This window comes from Xenopus laevis, chromosome 5S, assembly GCF_017654675.1.
Source record: "Xenopus laevis strain J_2021 chromosome 5S, Xenopus_laevis_v10.1, whole genome shotgun sequence".
Lineage (NCBI taxonomy): Eukaryota > Metazoa > Chordata > Amphibia > Anura > Pipidae > Xenopus > Xenopus laevis.
This window is the reverse complement of record NC_054380.1, coordinates 120435215-120459601: the sequence shown is the minus strand read 5'-3', so window position 1 is coordinate 120459601 and position 24387 is coordinate 120435215. Positions and strand designations below refer to the sequence as shown.

At 36.7% G+C, this 24387-nt stretch overlaps 1 protein-coding gene across 3 annotated transcripts in view; it reads right to left on the bottom strand.

Annotated features, from left to right (window-relative positions):
* The window catches only part of LOC108718221 (ephrin type-A receptor 3), a 143164-nt gene that overhangs the window by 50003 nt on the left and 68774 nt on the right, over nt 1-24387 (bottom strand). For 2 of the 3 annotated variants that reach the window (XM_018265907.2, XM_041565015.1), the window contains 3 exons: nt 23404-23566; nt 18017-18125; nt 10086-10169 (listed from right to left, as the gene is read on the bottom strand). In XM_018265907.2, coding sequence (XP_018121396.1) covers nt 10086-10169; nt 18017-18125; nt 23404-23566 — 356 coding nt within the window. The remainder of the gene's footprint in view (nt 1-10085; nt 10170-18016; nt 18126-23403; nt 23567-24387) is intronic. The other variant, XM_041565017.1, reaches the window with a different exon arrangement.

The window sequence follows — 24387 nt, the reverse complement described above, 5'->3', positions numbered from 1 at the left end:
TCGCTGGCGTCAAAATTATTTTGACGTTCACTGACCAATGCATTTTGCCAATTTTCTGCTGATTCACGAATTTTTCACGGGACAAAGTCGTCCATCACTATACAGTACAGGATGGCAAAGTGCAATCCAAGCGTCATGGCTATTTCCAACAAAATCTAAATATTGTAATTATAATATCAGACACTCATTTTGGTTATTTATATTCTTAATGGGAATCATGCACATTAACTATGGTAACTATGGTGACTCAGCAGCAAAACCCACAATTTACTGGGGCACGTATGTAATGCTATCCCTCCATTCATGCAGAATGAGTGACATTATTACATGGAGAAGTGATGCAACAGCAAGCTATTTCAACATTCAGCCGCAAGCGAACTAGTTTGCAGAACTGCAGCAGCAATTCATCTGTGAAAAATTGACGCGTGTCAAAATTGTCGCGCACATAAAAATATTTGCATGTCAATGTTATTTTGACGCCCATTGATTTCAATGCGTTTCGCAAATATATCGCTGTTTCGCGGTAAATTCGCACATTTTTCAACTAAGTGAAATGCCACAGATTCGCCCATCACTACTTACCACTTAATCACAAATATAATTATATTTTTGTATTAATTTATCTGATGTTAAATTATTTTATTGATCCCTGTATGTACAGTGCAGCATAAGTAGCGCTATTAAAATGAAAATATAAGAGGTCTTTCTGTAATTTATACTCTATACTGAAAAATATTTGAACATTTCGAATCGACACATCAACCTTAATATTGTTTGTATTTTTACAAAGGAAAAGGTATAAGTCAAAAATCATCAACTTCTTATTATTTATTTAAGCAATATCCTAAGGCAGAGTCAGTTTTTAGTCTTCCGGGGAAATGGATAGTAGTAACCTAGGTAACTCGGTTGTTTCAGATATTAACAAATTTTATTTATGTAGCTTCACACAATAAACACAAACTGGAGAGAGAGAGAGGTAAGAATCCATAGCAAACTATTTCAAAAATACAAGGTAGAAGGAAACTTGGACATCATTTTTTGGACATCCAACCATGAACATGTGCTTTTTTCTGCATTATTTAGTATATGTTTTATCAATTTTGACACTAATATTTATATTAATTCTTCATATTTAGGAGCACATTGTGATGAGGTATAAAAAAGAAGCCATGCGGTAGCTATTTTGAAGCTATCCCAACTGTACACTATGTATTAAACTATTGCTTCATAGGATTTTTTTTCTACAATACACTTCAATAAGGATGAGCAAATTTTTTTGCCGCATTTCGCAGTGGAAATGACGCCCATAGACTCTAATGGGAGAAAAAAATGTTGTGCAATTTTAGTTAACAATTCCTTTATGATGACATTTCCATTACTATATCAAAAACTATTTTCAAATTCTTCTGTCATTGATGCATCCTTGGAAAATAGCCGATTTCAACATCACACATCGAAAACTAGCAAAAACTAAGAATTTAATTGAAAATTCAGTTTTGTTGAAAGAGTGGCCAAAGAAATTCAAATTTTGTGTGGTTCAATTTCACAATGTTGTTTCATTGAAATGTCATGTTCAAAGGGCTGGAAGTTACATGTCACCTCGGTGGCTGGCTTTATTTGTTTATTTGTTATATGTTCATTACAAACACTATACTAAGGGGCCTATTTATTAAAATTCAAGATTCCACTATTCAAGAAAATTTCAGCAATAGGAAGCAATCTCCAAAATTTTCCAGTTTAATCAGCTGCCATTCACAGAAATTCAGTACATTTCTAAACTTGATTTTTTGTTTTTTCCAGCTTTGTCATCAATTACAGTTTTAAGATTGTTGAAACAGGTCTCTGTCAACTTCGCTAACTCAGATTTGTCAACATTTTTCTTTGCTAACGGGTTTAAACTCTGTCAAGTTCCTTGTGCTGAGTTGATGGAAATCAATCTTCAAGTCATGCGACAAATAGTTGATTTATGTGGTTGCTCAGACTTGGACACTGAGCTACTCCAGTGCCTGTTCTTCAATCGCTCCAATGTAAATTCAGCCGAATGCTTCAGGTGCCTGTCATTCTGAGCAATAAACTTCAGTCTCAATTGAAATTTTTACAGTAGGCAAACTTTATACAATTTTATTTGCATGTATTTATATATTTTCTTTTCTGTCTTAGTGCCTTAGTAATGATCACTCATCATTATGGTCATGAGCTTGGTGGTTCCATTAACCTTTACTTTACTTTTGTCTTGATCATGCTCTATGAGATATTAGAGGCGGTTAATATTATTAGAATTACTGATGTGACTTGTCAATACTTTGTTTTGATCTTCTTTTGAAAGCTTCACCACTTTATTCATGAGGTGTGAGCGGGGTGGAGGTATGTAGGTGCCCCCCTAATTTGAATGTCATTCAACACCCAGTGCCATTTTGCAGAGTGCAAACGCAAGTGCTTTTAAATTAAAGCGATGCGCTTTTTCACTCGTAAGTGCTCTTGACTCACAACATGTATAAAGATGTGGAACAGGGTGACAATATAATGTAGCTAGATGGCCAAAAATATAATATATTGTAAGTGATAAATGGGCCACCAAACAGACAAATTCAAAAAAAATTACATTAAATTTTTTACATTTTACAAATGTTTACATATTTTAAATTCGGGTGAATAGGATCGACTAGCAAACTTGAATCTAAATTTCCTTAATTTTCAAAAGTCCACCAAATGACTGCAAATGTATTGTAGGAGGTCCCCCATAGGCTAAAACACCAATTCGGTAGGCTTTCGATGGCAAACAGTCAAATTCAAATTTGTAAAGAAGCAATACAGGATACATTTCAAAATTCGAATTTACATTAATATTGGTTAAAATAGTTATAAATTCAGGATAGATAAAAGGACATAAACATGCTTCTGTGTGATGTTTGTGTGTCCTGCAAAAAGTCATAAAGGGATACTACAAGACACATATCCAGCATAATTGCATCCATAAATGATGGTTTCCCCTTTAATCTCGTATTCTTTAAGTGGTCGCTCTATAGACAAGAACACTGTTTTCAAGCACTTCAGTACACTTTTTTTCTATTTTGTTTGGAGAGCTATCATGTATTATTGCGTTTTGAGTGGCAAGACCTTAACTGTGGAACTGAATATTTGGTGGCTGCTATTGTATTCAAATGGTTAGGGGAGGACAAGGTGCTCCAGAATTAAGTGTAAAGTAACTCACCAAACAGTGAAAGTGGTCCGGGTGCACCAGCACCAGACCCCCAGCTTTAGGGAGCGGTACAGCAGAAGATAAGGAAGCAGAGCTGACCGGCACTCAAACTGATCCACAAGACCAGAGATATTCAGTTTCGCACCTTTCAGGGTGCTTAGCCCATGACTAAGCACCCTGAAAGGTGCGAAACGCGTAGGGTGGATGGAGATGCAGCTATATTTTTAATTTTTCTACTAATAAATCTATTTTTTAAGTGAATATCTCTTGTCTTGTGGATCCGTTCGAGTGCTGGTCAGCTCTGCTTCCTTATCTTCGGCTGCTATGGTATAACACTGAGAGAAAATTTTTTTTTTTTCATTATATTATTTAGCATAAAAATATTGAAATGCGCAATAAAGCTTTTATGCTTAAGTGGCACCATGTGAAAGCCAGATACTTCAGGTCCATGGGGCTCTATTATAGGGTCCTCAGTTCTAACAAGCCATGCACATCTGTCCATCTCTATTGGAAACAAGTAGCAGATGATTGCAATCAAAATTGTATAACTCCCTGCTGCTTCACTGGTCAGAGCCCATCTGCAAAGCTCCTGTGAAGACAAAGCAACCAGAACAAGAAGGGGGAGGGAAGAGTGAGAAGGTGCCCCATAGAGAGACAATAAGAGAGTAGGTCATGCTTCGCTATCAAGCTGTTAATGATTCTGTCCCTCAATATATGACCTCTGAAGCTGAACTACATATAATGCCCATGATTTGATTTTTATAAAAATGTTCAAACTTATACTTCACTGTAATCTTCTGTCTTCACTGTAATCTGTCGTCAGAGCCTTCTCTTAGTATCATGGGGTAGCAGTCCGCATACTAAAATATTGCTCATTTTGACTCACAACCCCTAGTACTGACAAGATTTTAAAAATAGGGGCACAACATTCCAATTCCAGAAACGAAAAAATAATAATAATATGATTAAAAGATGAAGTATCCCAGTGAGTTGACTTTCCACAATTTCCTTTGCATGTTTGGTCTCTAAAGTAACGTTTCAGTAAACTCAAGGAGAATTGTTTGCATATACAGTACATCCCTACCTATGATTGTTGAATGTGATAACAGATTTATTTTTAGTAAATCAAACCAACCAGTCACCAGGTAGCATTTGCTGATCTGGCAAACGTTTGTCCTGTTATAACCCTTCTGGAGAGTGCCAGGATCATATACTTGACCAACTGCTATGCCATTTTGTCCCTGTATTACCCCACTTAAGTCACTACCAGGTTTGTCCACCTCACTAGTCAGTCTTCCTCTCTTGGGCCACTCATCCAATCCCCCAAAATCTTGGAACAAATTGCAGATCAGTTTGAAACTTCCCAAACAAGCCTAAATCCAAGATATCAGCAAGCAGACTAGCACTAAAGTGAAAAGGAGGTTTATGTAAAACTGGCTTTTCCAGTGACTTTTCCAATGGTCTCTAAACTCTTTCTTTATAATACAATATACACCAATGATAACAACTAAAAACAATAACTATAATGCCAACTCAAAAACTCTTCTAAGAAGCAGGATTTTCCTTACCTCCAGTGTTAGTCTGTAATTGAATGCATATTTTAATATCGACTTTTCTTGGTTTATTCTCTTTATTTTATGTTACTATTAATACTTGTTCAACAAGTACTACAGCAATGCCCTAAAAGCTTTGCTCAGGACTCTCCTTAGGGCTATTGGCCATGACTTGTAGGTTGGATATTATATCTTAATATAGGGATGGTTGAAAAAAAACTTTCTGTTCTGTTTTAACAGCAGATAATATTTCACAACTTCTTTGGCCTTGGGGGAGAGTGCCTTGTTTTGCATGGATGAAAGAAACTCATTTATGTTTACATGGTACAAAACACCTCTCATTGATTGCTATGCCTGTAACCTCTATTGCAATTTGTCTATTGGAGCTGATCAATAATATAATTATTCTTAACAAAGCCAGGATTTTAATAAGAACACTCCTCTTCTATGTCACAAAAATAAATATAATGCATTACATGAATGGGTTGAGCCCCTCCATCCCACAATGGCTGCATTTCATTAATTAAACAATTACGTTTACTTTGTAAAGACAGCCATACTAAATGTTATCAAATGTGAGGTTCCTGGTGGGACATCACTATTGAAACCTACCTGAGAGAACTGGAGTAATTTTACATTTTCCAACCAAACTTTCTAACCCAAGTAATTGAGTTACTATAGGTTTTATTTACTAAGTGCAAGGAAGGGTGCTCAGTGAAAAAAACAGACATAATTCATGTTTTATTGAACTCTGTGCCCATTCCTGCACATAAATGAGTTGCTGCAAGTCTCTGCTATCCAACACATAGGGCACTTTTGCACCCCTTAATGGTCTTGCTCTTCTATCCAGGGTTTAAGAATTTTGGAGTCTGTTTACTAAAGTGCGGTAAATTTGACTTTCCGCATGTTGAGAATATTTTTCCGCCAGAATATTTGCAGCGACTAAGTTTACTAAACAGCGATGCGCTCAGAAGTCATTGCGATCCCTTGCGGTTACTATGTTAACGAACCAGCTTACGTTAGCGGTAATTTTAGCGAGTTGCTGATTTTTCTGGCGACAAATTAAGTTTTTGCGAATATTTATGCTATAAAATAGTCTTGTTTTATGTCGGTTATTATGGCAATTTTTACTGTGACATTTATGGGCAGAAATGCATCTTCAAAACTCATAAACTTTATTGACTGATGATTACACCATCCAACAACATCACCAGAGTAACACCAATCAAACATGTCTGCATCATATAAACCCTTCTGCCAACAGAATCATAGGAACAAGAAATCATACCATTCAATCTCTTTGCTTCATTGAAATGCACAGTTTAATGTAGCCAATCACAATGAAACCAAAAAAGCGTAGAGGCTGACGAATCCTTGGACTGTGATGCCAATAATACGCCTCTGAGCTGAAACTGCTGCAGATAGAAGCAGAAGCCAAAACATTCTGTCAGCAATAGCTACAGATCTCTCTCCTGTCAGCAAAGAATGATGGGTAAAAAAAACAACATAATATGGGATATTTCCAGCCCCTTGAGAATTTTCTGGCTAAAAAATACTTTTATGCCACTACATAGGTGGTGGTAAATTTTATCTTATGCACATTGCGCTGTTTAGTAAATCAGGCATTAATGTGCATGTAGCGTTATTTTCAGCGAATGCGATAAATGGCGAAAACATATTTTTCTGTAAGAAAATGTGCAAATTTATATATACCGCAGTTTAGTAAACTGGCGAAAACATATTTGGCGACAAATTTGTCTATATTTTGTGTACATATTTTTACTGTGCTTTAGTAAACGGACCCCATAGACCCTTATATACAGGATCAGTACCTGTGACTATGCTTATAGTACTACATGATTTTAATGTAAAAGTTATCTATTTTCAGGTACTAATGCATTATATTAATTATAGCATAGTAATCCAATAGTAATATGCATCTATATATATGCTAAGTATATATACATCCTACTCTTCAAAGGGATATTGCCATGGGATTTTTTTTTCCAAAACGCATTAGTTAATAGTGCTGCTCAAGCAGAATTCTGCACTCTCAAAAGAGCAAACTGATTTTTTTTATATTTCATTTTAAAATTTGACAAGGGGCTAGACATATTGTCAGTTTCCCAGCTGCCCCCTTTCATATGACTTGTGCCCTGATAAACTTCAATCACTCTTTACTGCTGTACTGCAAGTTTGAGTGATATCACTCCCTCCCTTTGCCCCCAGCAGCCTAACAACAGAGCAACGGGAAGGTAACCAGATAACAGCTCCATAACACAAGATACCAGCTCCCTGGTAGATATAAGAACAGCATTCAATAGTAAAATCCAGGTCCCACTGTGACACATTCAGTTACATTGAGTAGAAGAAACAACAGCCTGCCAGAAAGCAGTTCCAGCCTAAAGTGCTGGCTCTTTCTGAAAGCACATGACCAGGCAAAATGACCTGAGATGCACCTACACACCAACATTCCAACTAAAAAAAATGCACTTGCTGGTTCGGGAATTAAGTTTTATATTGTAGAGTTAATTATTTGCAGTGTAAACAGTGTGATTTAGTAATCAAATCTACATCATAAAAATCATAACAGAATTCCTTTAAATATATTGTAATATATGGCCTTTGGAGCAAATAGACAACTCTCCACCTCTTGGAAACAAAATCACCATAATTTCCTTTAAGCATTTAACTACCTTATGTGCTGGGAGTTGCCAACTGTGCTGGATTTTGGTACTGGATCTTGGTACCTATTTGAGATTCTGTGCAAAAGCTAGAGGAAGAGTTTTATTGGCACATTCATTACCACAATAACAAATTGTCTCAATTCAAATTCTTCTTACCTTTAAATAAAGCCTAAAAAAGACACAAGCATCAGTGTCTCTCCCCTTTCTTGCACTGACCAAGGCGGTTGATACAAGCTCAGCAGAAACGACTAATTTTGAGATTTCATTAGCATACACATCATAATATCGGCACATTAAAGTGTCTGCAACCACAGCAGGACAGCAGAGAGGTGTTAATCAGTTCTCACTGCCAGTTAATGAGACCTGTCTCTACTGGGAAATTGATTTTTCCCCTGCTCACCTCTTACCGTTAGGCCAGAACTGTCAGCTTTCAATACTAATTCATTGCATTGAACTAGAATGGCAAATGGGACCTTTGTATGAAGAGGATGACATGTCTGTGCAATAAAGAGTTAAAAGAGCAGATGTTTGTATTATGGAAACTATCTGAATTTCAGAAATTTGTCTTTGCTAGCGCCACTGTCCTCATATACCGCTGGGGATGAGCCTTCATGTAAGTGTAGCTACCCTTTGATACCATTTTATAATCTACATTGTCACGTGGAATAAACATTATATATGCATTTATTCTGATCAAGCTCTTCTAATTCTACTTTGAGTAGGACAGAGTATTTTTTTAAATTCAGCAAGTCCTTGACCTGTAGAGCTTATAGTGTTGGTTTGGTGCATTTGTCTGATGTGCTGGTTCATTTTCATTCTGCTTGCTTGGGCTTCTAATAGGTTTTGTCTCATTTTAACCATAAATATAGTAACTTCTTTACATACAATACAAAATAAACTACTTTCACACTTCACAAAGGAAGGGGAAACTAGTGGGGACAGAGAATTATCTGGGCTGACAATGTTAAAGAGAGGAAAATATGAATTAGTTAGACAGATAATCAGAAATGAAAAGCAGAGCAAATAGGAAGGGAGAAAAAATTGTACAAACAGTGTGGTGAAGTGATGTAAGGGCAAAAAAGAAAGAAAATAATTGGTTGTAATACAGGAGATAATCTACAGAGGCCCATTTCTCACATTATTGTTACTGTATATAAAGGACACTCATAGGAATGCTGCATATACGGTATAAATAAATACAGGGTGTGGACATTCCCCCATTTCTAACTATAAGAATAGTTTTTAGTAGGCAATAAATATATGGAATTTTTTTTTATGTATTTATAGCTAATACCATGGCAAGATTAGCATATTTTATGGAAATAAATCTTTGTTGAAAAGAGACACCATGGGGCAAATTCACTAAGGCGCAAAGCGCCGAACGCTAGCGTTAATTCGCTAGCGTTTGGCATTTTCGCTACTGCGCAAATTCACTAACGAACGCTGGCGTAGTTTCGCTAGTGTTACTTCGCAACCTTACGCCAGGCGAATCTTCGCTAGCGACGAAACTACGCAAATTCACTAACTTGCGCAGTGTAGTGAACGCTACCTTTTACGCTAGACTTCCTTCGCCACCTCAGACCTGGCGAAGCGCAATAGAGTAGATAGGGATTGTTTAAAAAAAAGTCAAAATTTTTTCTAAGTCCCAAAAAACGCTGGCGTGTTTTCTACATGATGGCTGATAGGCTGAAAAAGATCGAAAATTTTTTGGGGCTCCCCTTCCTCCCCCCTACATTTCCTGACTCATGGCAACTTACCTAGACAGTGGGCACATATGTAGAGCAAAATAAAAATTTTATTTGCAGATTTGAAGGTTTTCTAGGCATTTGTAGTGCAGATACGTGTTCCTCCATTGAAATTTGAATTTCGCGCCGTATGCAAATTTGCCTTCACTAGCGCAACTTCGCTTTATATAGCGAAACAACGCTAGCACAACTTCGCAACCTTACGCTACCCCTGTGCGCAACTTTGGATTTTAGTGAATTTGCGAAGCGCTGGCGAAACTACGCCTGGCGAAGTGCGGCGAAGTTGCGCCTGGCGCAACTTCGCATCTTAGTGAATTTGCCCCTATGTGTTTTAGGGAGGGAAGAGGGTAACCTCTGAAGTATAATGGTAACAGAATATGCTGTTCACTGAATTATAGGCTGACAATATTGATAATAGTAAGGTTGAGAGACGCGCATAGCAACCAATGGTGTGAATCAATAAGGGAAAATTCTGAAGGTGGGAAAATGGTTAAAATATTATGAAAGGTGTTATTATAGCCTATGATGGAGGGGAAGAGGAAATTAAAACAGGAAGAGAAACATACAGAATCTCTACAAGTACTTAAACTTATGGCACAGAATTCATGAGAATTTAGATAGAGGAGATGGACAGTATACTGCAACTGGTTTATTGTAGCATTGTACCAGCTAACAAGGTACTCTTTGCTAATAAAGCTGCTTCTAACCACTTAGATATTCACTGATTGATGAAGTAATGGGAAAGTTGTTACAGAGCAGAGAAGCCAGGTTATGTACTTGTAAGATGAAATAGTAACTATGGAACTATGTAACAGGTCTTGGCCTTAGCAAAAAGTCATAGTTACCATTGTAAGGATGCGCTTATTGTAGCTTTTGTGATAATAAGTAATGCAGCACTTACATCTTTAAGGGCTCGTACCCACGGTTCTTTTTTGGATCAGGGTGAGGTGGGTTAGAACCGCAGCAGGAACGCATATAAACGGATCTAAAAATAAAACACACATTGGTCTATGGTGTAAAACCCATGAGTGCTCAAAGTGCATTGGATAGTGGATTCTCTAACACTACTAGGTTCATTTCTATCTACAATTTCATTGGAGTCTATGGAGTCTGCTGAGAAATATCAAATGCATGTGTATGCTTGCAAATATGTCTTTGTATGGAACTGTGATGCATCTAAACAGCTGCTTTAAGAGCTACCTAAAATTCAATATATCAGACATAAGTGAAAAATACTTGGATACATTTTTATACAGGCTTTGGATCCATCATCCAGCATCCTGGTTTCTAGAACATTGTGAAAACCAACATACTGGGAAGCTCTCAACCTTCTCCCAAATCCAGCAAACTCCATTTAAACCAGGATCAGGATTCTGCAAGATTTGGGACTTGGTTTAAGGCTCCATTCCACATAATGATGTACCATTGTTTCCTAAATATTAGGAAACTGAAGGTCAACTTGCAGTTCCATGACCTGTAAAAATGCACTTGGTCCACAGCCTTGAGCCTTAATATTGTCATTAATTTCCTCTTTGACTTCTAATATACTAATATTATACAATAGGGAGTACATTATTCCCTACACTTGCAATACAAATTGTGCAACAAGTCTAAAGTGAAATGTCTTCAGCAAAATATTCCCGATACACAATGTACTGTATGTATACAAGATATCAAACCAAAAAAAAGGATTGTAAAGTATTTAAAAAGCTTTTTAATATTTGTAGGCTGTAAAAATAAGTCTGTGCCAATGCGAAGTGCAGAATTTTATTCTTATATGGAAAGAGTTGACAGCTAGAAAAATGCCAAATACAAGTATAGCAGCCGTTATCTAGAAACCCATTATCCAGAAAGCTCCAAATTACGGGAAGGTCATCTCCCATTTTATTGAAATTTAAAATTTGAAAACATATTTCATTTTTTCTGTAATAACAAAACAGGACATTTTACTTGATCCCACCTAAGATATAATTATTAATTCATCCTTTTTGGTGGGAAAACAACCCTAATGGGTTTATTTAATGTTTAAATGATTTGTAGTAGACTTAAGGTATGGAGGTCCTTATTACAGAAAGACCCCTTATCCGTAAACCCCCAGGTCCCAAACATTCTTGATAACTGGTCCTGTAGAAAGCAGCATTGGGAGACCCCACTTATTTGACAGAATTTAATACCAGTTTTCATGCCAGAAATCCTTTGCTGCCTCAGTTTGTCCCATCGACTATAATTAGTTGTGTCAGGTTTGGAGTGGTGTAAAATAATGGTGTCCTTATTACAGAAAGACCCCTTATCCGTAAACCCCCAGGTCCCAAACATTCTTGATAACTGGTCCTGTAGAAAGCAGCATTGGGAGACCCCACTTATTTGACAGAATTTAATACCAGTTTTCATGCCAGAAATCCTTTGCTGCCTCAGTTTGTCCCATCGACTATAATTAGTTGTGTCAGGTTTGGAGTGGTGTAAAATAATGGTGTCATTTTGGACTTCAGTTTGCCGTAACACATTATTCACATTGTTTATGAGATTATGATATATGCTGTCATTTGGCATGGAAGGCTAACAAATGAAATTTGTTTTTATACCAATTGTTTTTATACCAATTGTTTTTATACCAATTGTTTTTATACCAATTGTTTTTATACCAATTTTAGACCAATTTACACATTTGTTGGCAGAAAATAATTTATATACCTTTATAAATGTGTCCCTAATATTCAACTTCCTTTTCCATAAACTCATATGAAAGCATATTGAACCTTATGACCCAATATGGCAATGGATCTCCTTCTAATACAATTATACTATTCCGTACTGATACTTTTTCCCCATAAATAAATGTAGACTTACCATATATACTCGAGTATAAGCCGAGTTTTTCAGCCCCCAAAATATGCTGAATAACTCTACCTCGGCTTATACTCAGGTCAAGCACAAAAAAACGGTCGCCGGCGTCTAAGAATAGTAGCCGGCGTCTAAGAATAGTAGCCGGCGTCTAAGAATAGTAGCCGGCGTCTAAGAATAGTCAACGGCATCTAAGAATAGTCACCAGAGTCCAAGAATAGTCTCCAAGAATATTTGCCGGCATCCAAGAATGGTCGCCGGCATCCAAAAACGAGACGCCGGCACCTCCAATGGGAGCAGAAACCCTCAATTTTTTGATTGAAACTTACCAGAAGCTGCTGTATTTCTCACCCTCGGCTTATACTCGAGTCAATAAGCTTTCCCAGTTTTTGGAGGTAAAATAGGTACCTCGGCTTATACTCAGGACGGTTTATACTCGAGTATATACGGTATATCTTATGCTCCTTAGCAGATTTATGAAAAAAAATCTTGCTAGGAAAATAAATTTCTCCCACAGTCATAACATTTTAGTTGTTTGGGGATATACTATTATTGGTGATTTGTTTCCCTCCCTTGACAATGTTTGACCATTTTTTGTCTAAACACATATTTGTGAGAATTGCAAACCTGTGTAATAATGGCAATACAAATGCGTAGTGAAGTAGAAAATTCTGATGTAAAAAGACTCGAGTTTGCTGCCCAAATTTGTCCCATTGACTATGATGAGTTGTGCCAGGTTTAGAGTGCTGTGAAAAATGGTGTCATTTTAGACTTTAGACTGGCGTAAAAAAATATTCACATTGATTGTTTCTGTGATCACGATGCGTGTTGTCATTTGACATGTAAGTATAACAAACACAATTGTATAAATGTAGGGCATTTTCAACAAAAATGTCTCAATTTTAGTAATTGGTAGAGAACAACCTTTATCCCTCCAAGCAGAAAATTTAGTTTTTGAGCAGTAACATTTAAAGCATGGTGAATATATTTGATTTGAAAAAATGCAAATCATTTTTGGGGGTTTTAAGGAATTTAGAAAAAAAGGGGTGAAAAAATCATTGTGTGCATTGTGGGAAAATGATCATGCTATCTGTAATGGAATGGAAATATCAATGAAGCTACATAGGACACCCAAGGGGTAGGAGAGTTATAATGATTGGCCTGTAATAATTGGGTCTCCCTTATGTCAGTAATAGGTTTCCATATAGGAACAGAGAAGGAGCAAAGAAACCAATCTGGCTATGGTGAGAAGGGCTAAATGGAGCCAAGAGAGCCCTTCCAAAGTTTATACAAAATTTAAGAAAATATAAGAAATTTTAATGAAAGGGCTATGATGCTTTAATAATGCCAGAGGCTACATGGGAAATATTGCTGTGACATGAACAAACTGAGGCTTGGATTGGGAAACAAAAATATCAATGAAAAATCATATAGATTATATAGATCAATTGATCATATATTTAGATCAGTGTGATCACTGTGTGGTCAGTAGATCACATCCTACAGATATTGGGTTTGGAGCAAATACATCTTGGAAATACAGTGTACATGTGGCATTGGGCCAGGAATGCACTGTATATGTAGTATTGGGTTATATTATGGTGCCTTTTCGTTTGGAGGTTGCACCACTGTTTCGTATGGCACCATCCATAATGGGGGAAGATGATTTCATAATGCTACTATGACTCCAGACAGTTTTCTTATACCCTATGCGTAGTGTAACCACCAGTCATCTTCATAAAAGGTTCTTCATGGTATGGTATGGAGTTTTTGCAACTATTATCCATTTAGCAAGTTAAACTACTGCTAAATATGTTAAACCTTTCGTTAACCATTTTAGCTTTGGCCAAAAGATTTGCAAACTTGTCCAGATTTAGTTTTGATCAATTGGAAAAAGGTGTCAGAACCTGACACCATAAATGCCAAATCAAACATCCGAATGATTCGCTATTACCTATTTCATGAATTTCCAATGAAAAAATAGTCACGGAAAACACTGATAGATAAGGAATCCTTTAATATTTTGTCTTCTAAATGCTCACATTTTTGTCCATTTTGCTCATATTAAATTTAAATATTTTAACGGTTTTGGGAAAATCTGCTGCTGAGTTACTTTGGAGTAAAAAAATGTAGGGAATACCGAATCCGAATCCTAATTTGGGGGAAACATTTATTACTTCCTTGTTTTATGACAAAAAGTCACGGATTTTCCCTCCCGCCCCTCATTTGCATATGCAAATTAGGGTTCGGATTCGGTTTGGCCAGGCAGAAGGATTCGGCCAAATCCAAATCCTGCTGAAAATGGCCGAATCCTGGCCGAATACCGAACCAAATCCTGGATTCGGTGCAACCCTTAAAAAATTATGTTTCTTGAGCAAAAATTTAATGTTCACTTCATGCACCTCTATGATACTATGGCTACAGACAAAACATTGTAAATGGTTATGCAAGTACATACAGATGAAGATAGTATGGCAACTCTATGCCAAGCTAACAAGTATACACTGTGGCATAATAAGGCACAGTTGCTAGAATTTAAAAGTATTGTGAATAAAGGTTTAGAAGAGTATCTAGAATATGATGCAATATTGCTTCTCATTAAGGATATCTCAATATTTCACTTTCTATTATCAACCAGGAGACATTTTATCCTTTTTCAGACACACAAGATCAGATAGGACCTTCCCGCTAGCTTTTGGGTTGTGCACAGGTCTGGGCTGGTAATCTGTGGGCTCTGGCAAATACCAGAAGGGCTGCTTTAAGATGCCATAGACAGTGACTATTTATTGGGGCTTTGGAGGCTGTTTGGGCTTCTTTGTACTTGAATTGCCAGGGCCTATTTTGAATCCCAGTCCAGACATGGTTGTGCCTCAGCATAGTCACTACACCTCCTCCAACAAGTTGAACTACAGAACAAACTTAGATACAGTGACTATGGCACCAGGTGAATATCAGTTATCTAATCCAGACTGCATTTAAAGTTAATTCTAATTTTGCACCATACTCTCCTCATATGCTTATAAACTGCTTACAAGAATTATTCAACAGCCCATTCCTTCAGGACAACAGTACATGCTTATATTGTGGCTCAGCTAATTCCTGTGTTAAACAGATGTCACTGTTTGAACAGTATGTATGATATTGTTTGTTTTTATATGCTGGCATGCATAGAATTACAGTGGATAACTCAAATGTCTCAGACAATATCCTTTGGTGGCAAACACATGGCTAATATATTTCTGTGGGCATCCCGTATTTTATAATATTAAAGTTCATATAATATTTATAATTCAACCTGTAGATCTCCAGCCTTCAGCTTTCAGGGAATAATGGAAGCTATAGTTCTCCAGATGGAGCATTTTGTACAGATCTTGAATATATTATTGTTGTAACTGTTTTCCTAATGGCATAATGAGGCATTCTTATTTCTCCTATGCATATAATGTATGTCCTGCAGTCTCCTGGGCACATTGTATCTGTCATGTGCCCTATTTATTTTTAACAACTAATGTAAGGAACACAGGTGTACAGACTAGAGAACTGGAGAATTTGTGATGAATTCCACAGTCAGGCCTCAGGCCTCACCAACCGTTCATGTTATATGGATATTAGGGAGTTATTTACTAAACTCCGAGTGCAAAAATCACGAAAAATTCATGATTTTTTTTTAATGAAATCAGACTTTTTTGGAAAAACCAGAATCTGAAAATCTGGCATCTCAGACCTGTCGAAGTTGCATATAAGTCAATGGGAGAAGTCCCAATGATTTTTTGTTGTGCTCTAGGTTTTGTGCAATACCCCGGAGTTTTGAGTGAAAATTCTGAAAAAATCTTGAAAATTGGATGAAAAATCCGAAAAAAATTGTGAAAATCAGATTTTTTTCCCGCAAAGCAAGTTTTCTGGGAAAATGTAGTAATAAATAAGTGTAACAAACCCGAGCCGATTTGATTGGAGTTTGTAGCAGAAAATATTGAGATAAATTCAGACTTTAATAAATAACCCCCTTAGTGTATGGTCAAGGCTGTGAGCTAACAGCCTGGCCCTTTGTAGTGGACCTGACAACTAGTTATTATTATGGGGCCCTGTGATTTCTGGCAACAGCTCTGCACAAAGCAAATGGGATTTCCCATCGACATTTTCATACAACTTTACTCCAAGCACTCTCTGGTCTGCTGACATCTACAACCATAGACTGCTTATGTAATGTCACTGAGGTCTTGTTTAGTTTTGCAGTGGTAAAATGTATTTTATACCGTATAATAAAAAACATTGATGTGCTTTCACAGACCAAGTAAGTTGACAGCATGTCTACCTTTATATGTAGGGATTTTTGCATTGTGTGCTTGTGGTGGTAATGGCCAAGGCCATTTATAGACTATGCATCCGTATGGAGTAGCTGTATTTCACTTGTAAATTCACATTTCCCATCAAGTTTATATGAAGAAAAATTCCTGAGAAATTACTGGAATAATCACATATGCCTGTTGTACAACAATTGTAGAAATTGAATAGGCGCCATTACATTAAATACAATAATCCTAATTATTGGTTTCTGCGGTACATAAATGACTGTTGCAATTCTTAATAAGTTTTAGTTGTTGTTGTTGATCCGTGTGTGTGAGCTTTGTGATAACAATATATGAAGATGCTTTATTGAACAATCATTAGCCCGTGAACGCTAATCAATAAGGCAGTCAGTTGGAAACAAATACATTCTGCAAGGTTACCTTGGCAGAGCTTCAACTGAAGGCAGAAACAAGATAAGTGAGGATTGTACAGGCACAGAAAGCCCATCCATCCTGCAGCTATCCGGCTGTCATTGAACTGACAGGGGATTCTGGGATTTGTAAGCCAACAACAGATAGGGGGTTAAAGGGTAGGTAGAGGACAGCAATAATATCATAGCCAAGGAAAATGAATGCTAAGGACAATGAATTGGAGGAATCTTGTGGAGCCTTCAGTTCATTATTTCGATACCAATTTATCAAGCTCCGAATATCCGAAACTCGAATATTTAGTCGTTTTTGGAACAAGAATTATGAATTTTTCGAGATTTATTAAAGTCGGATGGTCTAAAAACTCGGAATCTTAAAACCCAGCATCTAAAAGCTCTCGAGGTCCTTTTTTAAGTCAATGGGGAAGGTGTCAGTGTCTGCGCTGATGTCCAAACCGATATCTAGTGATTTTGGGGTTTCGGCCCAAAAAACTCCAAAAAATAGTGTTTTTGCAGAAAACTCCGAACAATTCTGAGTTTTCGGGGAAAGCTCTGAAGTTTTCGAAATTTTGCCCGACCCTATTTTCTGGCTTTTTTCTTCATGAATAAGGTCCATTCGGGAATTCGGAGTTGGTCGTAGTTGGATATTAGAAACACTGAGATAAATTCGGACCTTCATAAATAACCCACTAGGATTTCAACAAAGACTCGAAAGGCAGACGGCACTTCTGAAACTGGGGTTTATTGGAGTTCCTGCTGGAAAAACCTAACGCGTTTCGGGAGCTATCCCTTAGTCATAGGTTCCTATGACTAAGGGATAACTCCCTTAACGCGTTAGGTTTTTCCAGCAGGAACTCCAATAAACCCCATTTTCAGAAGTGCCGTCTGCCTTTCGAGTCTTTGTCGTATTTACAGTGGGGACACTGTTTGACTGTGCACCTGACCTGAGGGGATAGCGGTGAGCATGTGCGGTCCTTATTTGCTTTTCTACCACTAGGATTTCAGTGCGATTTAAGGGTGTTTAAGTTCTTCCTAAACACTATCATCTATCTATCTATCTATCTATCTATCTATCTATCTATCAGCTATCTAATCTATCTATCTATCTATTTATCTATCTATCTATCTATCTATCTATCTATCTATCTATCAGCTATCTAATCTATCTAGCTGTCGGTCTATCATCTATCTATCTATCTATCTATCTCTATCAAGAAGTAGGAAAACACCTCTAGGCTCTTCATTAAGTTCAGAGGAAACATTGGCAGAATCCTTACCTTCCACTGAGAAAGAAACAGGTCACCAGGAAAATAAGTAAAATCAGTCCTCCAGCCACAGTGATAGCAAGTATTGTGATGTGACCCACATCGGCAATGGCGACCATGTCTGCAGGGAAAAATTTATGACGTTAACATGCTTATATAGAAACTTGGAGTAATCTTTGTGCCTGCTATTCTATTCTCTTCTTACTTCACTTTGATTTAATAATTTACTGTAACACAGTGTGTTGTTGGATAATATTCAGGTGAGACCCCTCTTGGAGGTCCAACCTGTGATCAGATTCCCCTTAGCTCATAACAAGGTTACAAGTATAGGAAACATTTGTGTAGTAGTGTATCATCGTATATAGGATATTGAAAAAAGTGTTTTCTCCAATTCTCACACTAACTGACCCTCAGGTTGGGCTTTCAGTTGTATGTAAGTGAGCAAATAAGGGGAACTATCGCGAAAAATGAAAAAATAATATTAGCTTCAGCATACTGAAATAAGAAACTTTCTAAATACAATCAATTAAAAATTGTGTACCGTTTCTGAAATAATCAAGTTTATCTTCACCATTCCTCTCTCAGCATCTGTTTCTCTTCATTCTCTCTTCATGCAGCAGTTGGGTGTCAGATATTCATTGATAGTTAGAACCAATATATCTTATAGGGGGGCTTCTTTTGCCTAGAAGATGTATTAGAGCTCACTCTAGTAAAATCACCAGAAATGCTGTCTCTCTACAAGCAGAATTTGTGCAAAAGCCAGTTATTTTGTTAGATTTTGTTTGTACTGGAATCGGTTATTTGAGTGATTCTAGTACAAGATATACCCCCTATAAGATATATTGGATCATTCATCTGACACCCAACTGCTGCATGAAGACAGAATGAAGAGAAACAGATGCTGAGAGAGGAATAGTGAAGATAAACTTAATTATTTCAGAAACAGTACAGAATTTTAATTGATCGCATTTAGAAAATTTCATATTTCAGTATGAGAAAGCTTCTATTAAATTTTCATTTTCACAATAGTTCCCCTTTAAGTATCAATAGGTAAACCCCACCGAAGTTATGTTATTTACAAGTGCAGTCGATTGAGCTACAACTCTCACTCTGCAGAACTGGTTGATGATATGAGCTGTAGTTTAGGCAAAAGAGAGTCACAGGTTGTACTGTGCTGGATTAGCTATTGGGTTATTATTATAAACCTTATTGGGAAGTGATTAATCTCCCTCAGAAGTCACCACAGACATAATGAAATGATGTTCTGTTTAGGATTAGATTCAGATTGACAGTGGATTATAACTGGACCCACTGGGAAAAGCAACCACTTTTCGATGGGATGCTAAATGTCTGGGGTAAAGGAATTATCCTCGGTGTGAGATGTTATTACTAGAGGGGGTTAAACCTCCCATAATCTGCTCTGCTCTGGAGAGAATTGGAAAGAGAACATTCAGCTCATTTGTGTTAAGACAAAGTGCTGAATATGCATCAAAGCAAATGTAGATCGATGTAAAACCTACACAGATGAGGCACATGAATGGAATATCTTCTCTTTTGCTTATAGCGTGGGGCAGTTCTTACTATGCAAAAGTAATTGCAGAGTGCAGAGGGAGGGCTGGCTATTATTTATCATATTATTTATCATACCACTTATGGCTGCCTGACAAATGGGAGGGTGACAGCGATGGTTTACTGAGCTCTCCGAGGACACCAAACCTCAGCAATTAGTCCCACTAGCGCACTACCAAGGGCCATGCAATCATACACAGAATTAACAGAGATCATTTTGGAATCATTTTTATTGCAATTGCTCATCTCCCCCATCATCCTCTAAATAGCCAAACATTGAGATGCAAAGCTTTCTGTACTGTGACCAAGGGAAACACCTAGATCCCTTTACTTACAACTTTATAGCCCACACTTTATATAATAAAAATGTCACCCGATTAAATTTCAAGCAACTTTTCATTGTACCTTCATTATAAAAATCCAATGATTTCATAGATATTTGTCAATGTACTGGTAGGAGATCCGTGATCAGGAAACCCGTTATCCAGAAAACTCTGAATTACAGAAAGGCCATCTACTCAATTTAATCAAAATAATTATATTTTTAAAAATTGATTTCCTTTGTCCCTGTAATAATAAAACAGTACCTTGTACTTGATATAATTAATCCTTATTGGAAGCAAAATCAGCCGATTGGGTTTATTTAATGTTTACATGATTGTCTATTAGATCTAAGGAATGAAGATCCCATTTAGGGAATGATCCATTATCCAGAAAACGCTGAGCATTCTGAATAACAGGTCCCATACTTGTATTTGATATGAAAGCAGTATCTGTCTCTTTGTGGTCTCTGTTCTGCTCATCCAGATTATTTCACACATTTCTTAGCACATTCTGAGATGAACATACTTCTAAGGCATTGTGTGATTTGGAGGTCAGCTTCTTCATTGTGTTAAGGGCATGTAATCAGGACAAGCAGTGTGAGAGAAAAGCAAGGGACAGATATTTGACAGATTTTAACAAGCATATGAATATCTCAGATAAAATAAAGAGGATTATAGACAGGAAATGTAACATCGATATTGTATTGCGAAGTCAATACAGGTAGTGGACCTGTTAGCCAGAATTCTCAGGACCTGGGGCTTTCCGGATAATGGATCTTTCTGTAATTTATACCTTAAGGGGCAGATTTATCGAGGTGAATTTTTGAATGAAAAAAAATTTGCATTTCAAGCTATTTTTTGTGTATTTCGACTAGGGAATAGTAATAATACGATTTGATTTTGAACAAAATTTAAAAAACTTCAATATCGAAATTTATCTTGTACTGTCTCTTTAAAAATTAAACTTCAACTACTGCCATCTAAAACCTGCTAAATTGCTGTTTTAGCCTATGGGGGACCTCCTAGAACTTATTTGGAGTCAATTGGTCGACTTTGAAAAAGTTGAAAAACTTTGAATCGAATTCAATCGAATGCGCTATTCTTTCGATTCGCACTATTTGAATTTGGCCGAATACAGACCTATTTGATCAAAAATGGACCTATTCGACAAAAAAAAAACTTTGACTTAATTTCAGTTGGAATTTCGAAGTTTTTTCAATTAGAAAATTCGACCCTTGATAAATATGCCCTTAAGTCTACTAGAAAATCATTTAAACACTTAGGGGCCGATTCACTAACTTCGAGTGAAGGATTCGAAGTAAAAGAACTTCGAATTTCGAGTAGTTTTTTGTGCTCCTCGACTATCCAATTGGCGTAAAATCGTCTGAGTAGAATGATTCGAATAGATTGAGCGCAAAAACGCTGCGACTATTCGCCATTCGATAGTCGAAGTACTGGATCGAGCGCAAAAACGCTGCGACTATTCGCCCATTCGATAGTCAAAGTACTGTCTCTTTTAAAAATACTTCGACTGACTACTTCGCCACCTAAAACCTACCGAATTGCTTTAAAAGCCTATGGGAAAGTCCCATGGGCTTGTTTTCCAAGTTTTTGATCGAATAAAAAGGCATTCGATCGAATGAAAATCCTTCGAGCGAATATTCGATCGAGTGCCTATTCGCCTGGTGAATATTCACCAATTCGACTATTCGTCAGCGCGTAAATTCGCCCGAATTGCCTATTCGATTCTATTCGATTCTATTCCCCAGTCGAATTTCGAGGGATTTAACCCCTCGAAATTCGACCCTTGATGAATTTGCCCCTAAATAAACCCAATAGGCTGGATTTGCTTCCAATGAGGATTAATTCTTAATAAGGATCAAGTACAAGGTTCTCGTTTATTGTTACAGAAAAAAAGGAAATCATTTAAAAATAATTTGGATTATTTGGATAAAATTGAGTCTATGGAAGATGGCCATTCTGTAATTCAGAGCTTTCCAGATAATGGGTTTCCAGATAAGGGATCCCATACCTGTACCTTTATTACAACTATGTATGCCTTACCAACAGAAATGTCATTATACTGTATGTTCATCTCTTCATATTTCAATTATGCAAATACAAAGGAAAAACATTATATTACTCGTGGCACAGGAAGTAACTCATTAAAGTCAAAAGCTCCATTTAAGTTGAATAAAGGGGATTCTACCTGTGATCCAAGAAAATCCAGCAAAAAAACACAATCTCTATTTTTTTCAAATTCATGTTATCAAGATTTATCAGTCAAAAAAAAACTATGGAAAATTTAAATGAAAAAATGTTGCAGCTAAAACCTGGCAAGCTTCTATAGGAATCAGCGGGAGACAATTTTTTAACATTCAAACAATTATATATCGAGTCAAATTTTGAAAAATGGATGGAACAATTTGATTTTCCTGTTTTCATGATGATCAAGTGTTAATTTTTTTTTTTTTTGCAACCTAATAGAATCTATTTTTTTCCCATAAACATGCTAAAAAAAATGATGAAGTTTCCAAGAATCAGGAATTTGAAAAGTTAATTAATTACCCCCTATATGTCTGGAGCTATGATTTACTAAAAAATATTGACAGTTGTGAATGTAGTAATGAGAATGTTGATGGTTGACAGTATTGCCATTGGACTACGGTTCATGGTCGTCTAAAATTTAATAGTGGTACCTACCTTTTTGGGAATGAAATAATGCCTTATTGTGTTAATTGTTAATTAATGCCTCGTTACCATTATTGTTGTTAGTTTAACATTGATTAACTACACTACACTCTGAAGGTTAGTGATACTATACTGACAGTTAATGACCCTTGGTGGCAGAAACTCCCTTTATACCGTACTCTTCTTATTCTCCTATTATTTTGTTTGTAAATCATCTTGAGAGCTCATTTATACGTTATATATATGTGAAATGTTATACAGGATGTTTTGCAATCACATGGACACCGATGACAATTGGTGATGAACATATTGCGCCATTTACATTCTATGTCAACTCGACAGTCACACTTAATTGAACATCCAAGTTAATGCAAAATCGAAATATTTCATAAATGTCTGCAAAATCATTTTGAAAAGGGTCAACATCAGTCTGCAAATGTTTTAGATTCACGTTGGCAAAGATGGAGTTTCCTATGATGTTCTAGTATCATTTGTAACGTAACCATTTCTATCTATCAATCTGTCTGTCTGTGTGTCTATCTATCCATTTCCACCATCTTCAGTTATTTCATCATGGCAAAGATGGTGTTTCTCATGATTATCTGATATAATTTGCAACTTAACCATATACGTCTATCTTTCTTCCTCTATCTCCAGTTGTTTCATCATTGTCAACTCTCTCTCTCTCTCTCTCTCTCTCTCTCTCTCTCTCTCTCTCTGATGCCAAGGTATCACCAATATGCATTTCAGTCCATGCGACAATCCCATATTTTGTCATTTTCCAGTACTAAGATGAAATAAAAGTGGTGAAATCACCTTCTGTGCTTGTCTCCAACTCTATTTCCCCTCCGTATATTCCTTGGCCACCAAGAGTGTGAGCTTTTACTCTGAAGATGTAAATAGTTCCGGGTTTCAGGCCATCCACAGTCATGGAACTAGATCGTGTTTTTAATACTGTGTAATTCTGGTCCTTTTGATACTGTTAAGTTGAAGAAATAAAGGAGAAAGCAAAAAAGGAGGAACATGAACAAATAAAACCTTTTTTAATCATAAGAGCATTGAACCCAGTCCTGTTATCAATAGCAAGCCAGAAATTTTTGTTCACTCCTAGTGCTGTCAGTTGTTTGGTTGTATAATCCTATTATCTGTTAATAATGGTTAAGTGCCATGGAGACGTATGAGGTGGGTTTTATGGTTGGTATGGGGCACCAAATAGTCAGTTTAGATGTAGCAGTCATTACTATTGCACATCAAAGTAATATTCTCAAATTAATATATATATCAATGTTCACAGCATTTGGGACACCCTCATTATATTTTTGCAATATTGATTATGGCATGGATTCAGTGTGGTATAATGCACAGGCATGTTATTCCATATTCAACATTGTTTAGCTGACTAAGGGGGGAATTTATCAAGGGTCGAATTGTGAGGGGTTAAAACCCTCGAATTCGACCATCGAATTGAAAGATTGAAGGATTTAGCGCTAAAATAAGCATTCGATCAATTGAATAAAAATCGTTCGATCTAACGATTTTCAGCGATCGATCGAAGGATATTCAATGCCAAAAACTTAGAAAATGCTTGTAGAAGGTCCCCATAGGCTTATAATGCAATTCGGTAGGTTTAACTTGGCGAAGTAATGAATTCAAAGTATTTTTAAAGAGACAGTACTTTGACTATCGAATGGTCGAATAGTCGAACGATTTTTTATTCGAATCCTTCGAATCGAAGTCCAATTCGATGGTCGAAGTAGCCTATTCGATGGTCGTAGTATCCAAAAATTCTAACTTTTTGAA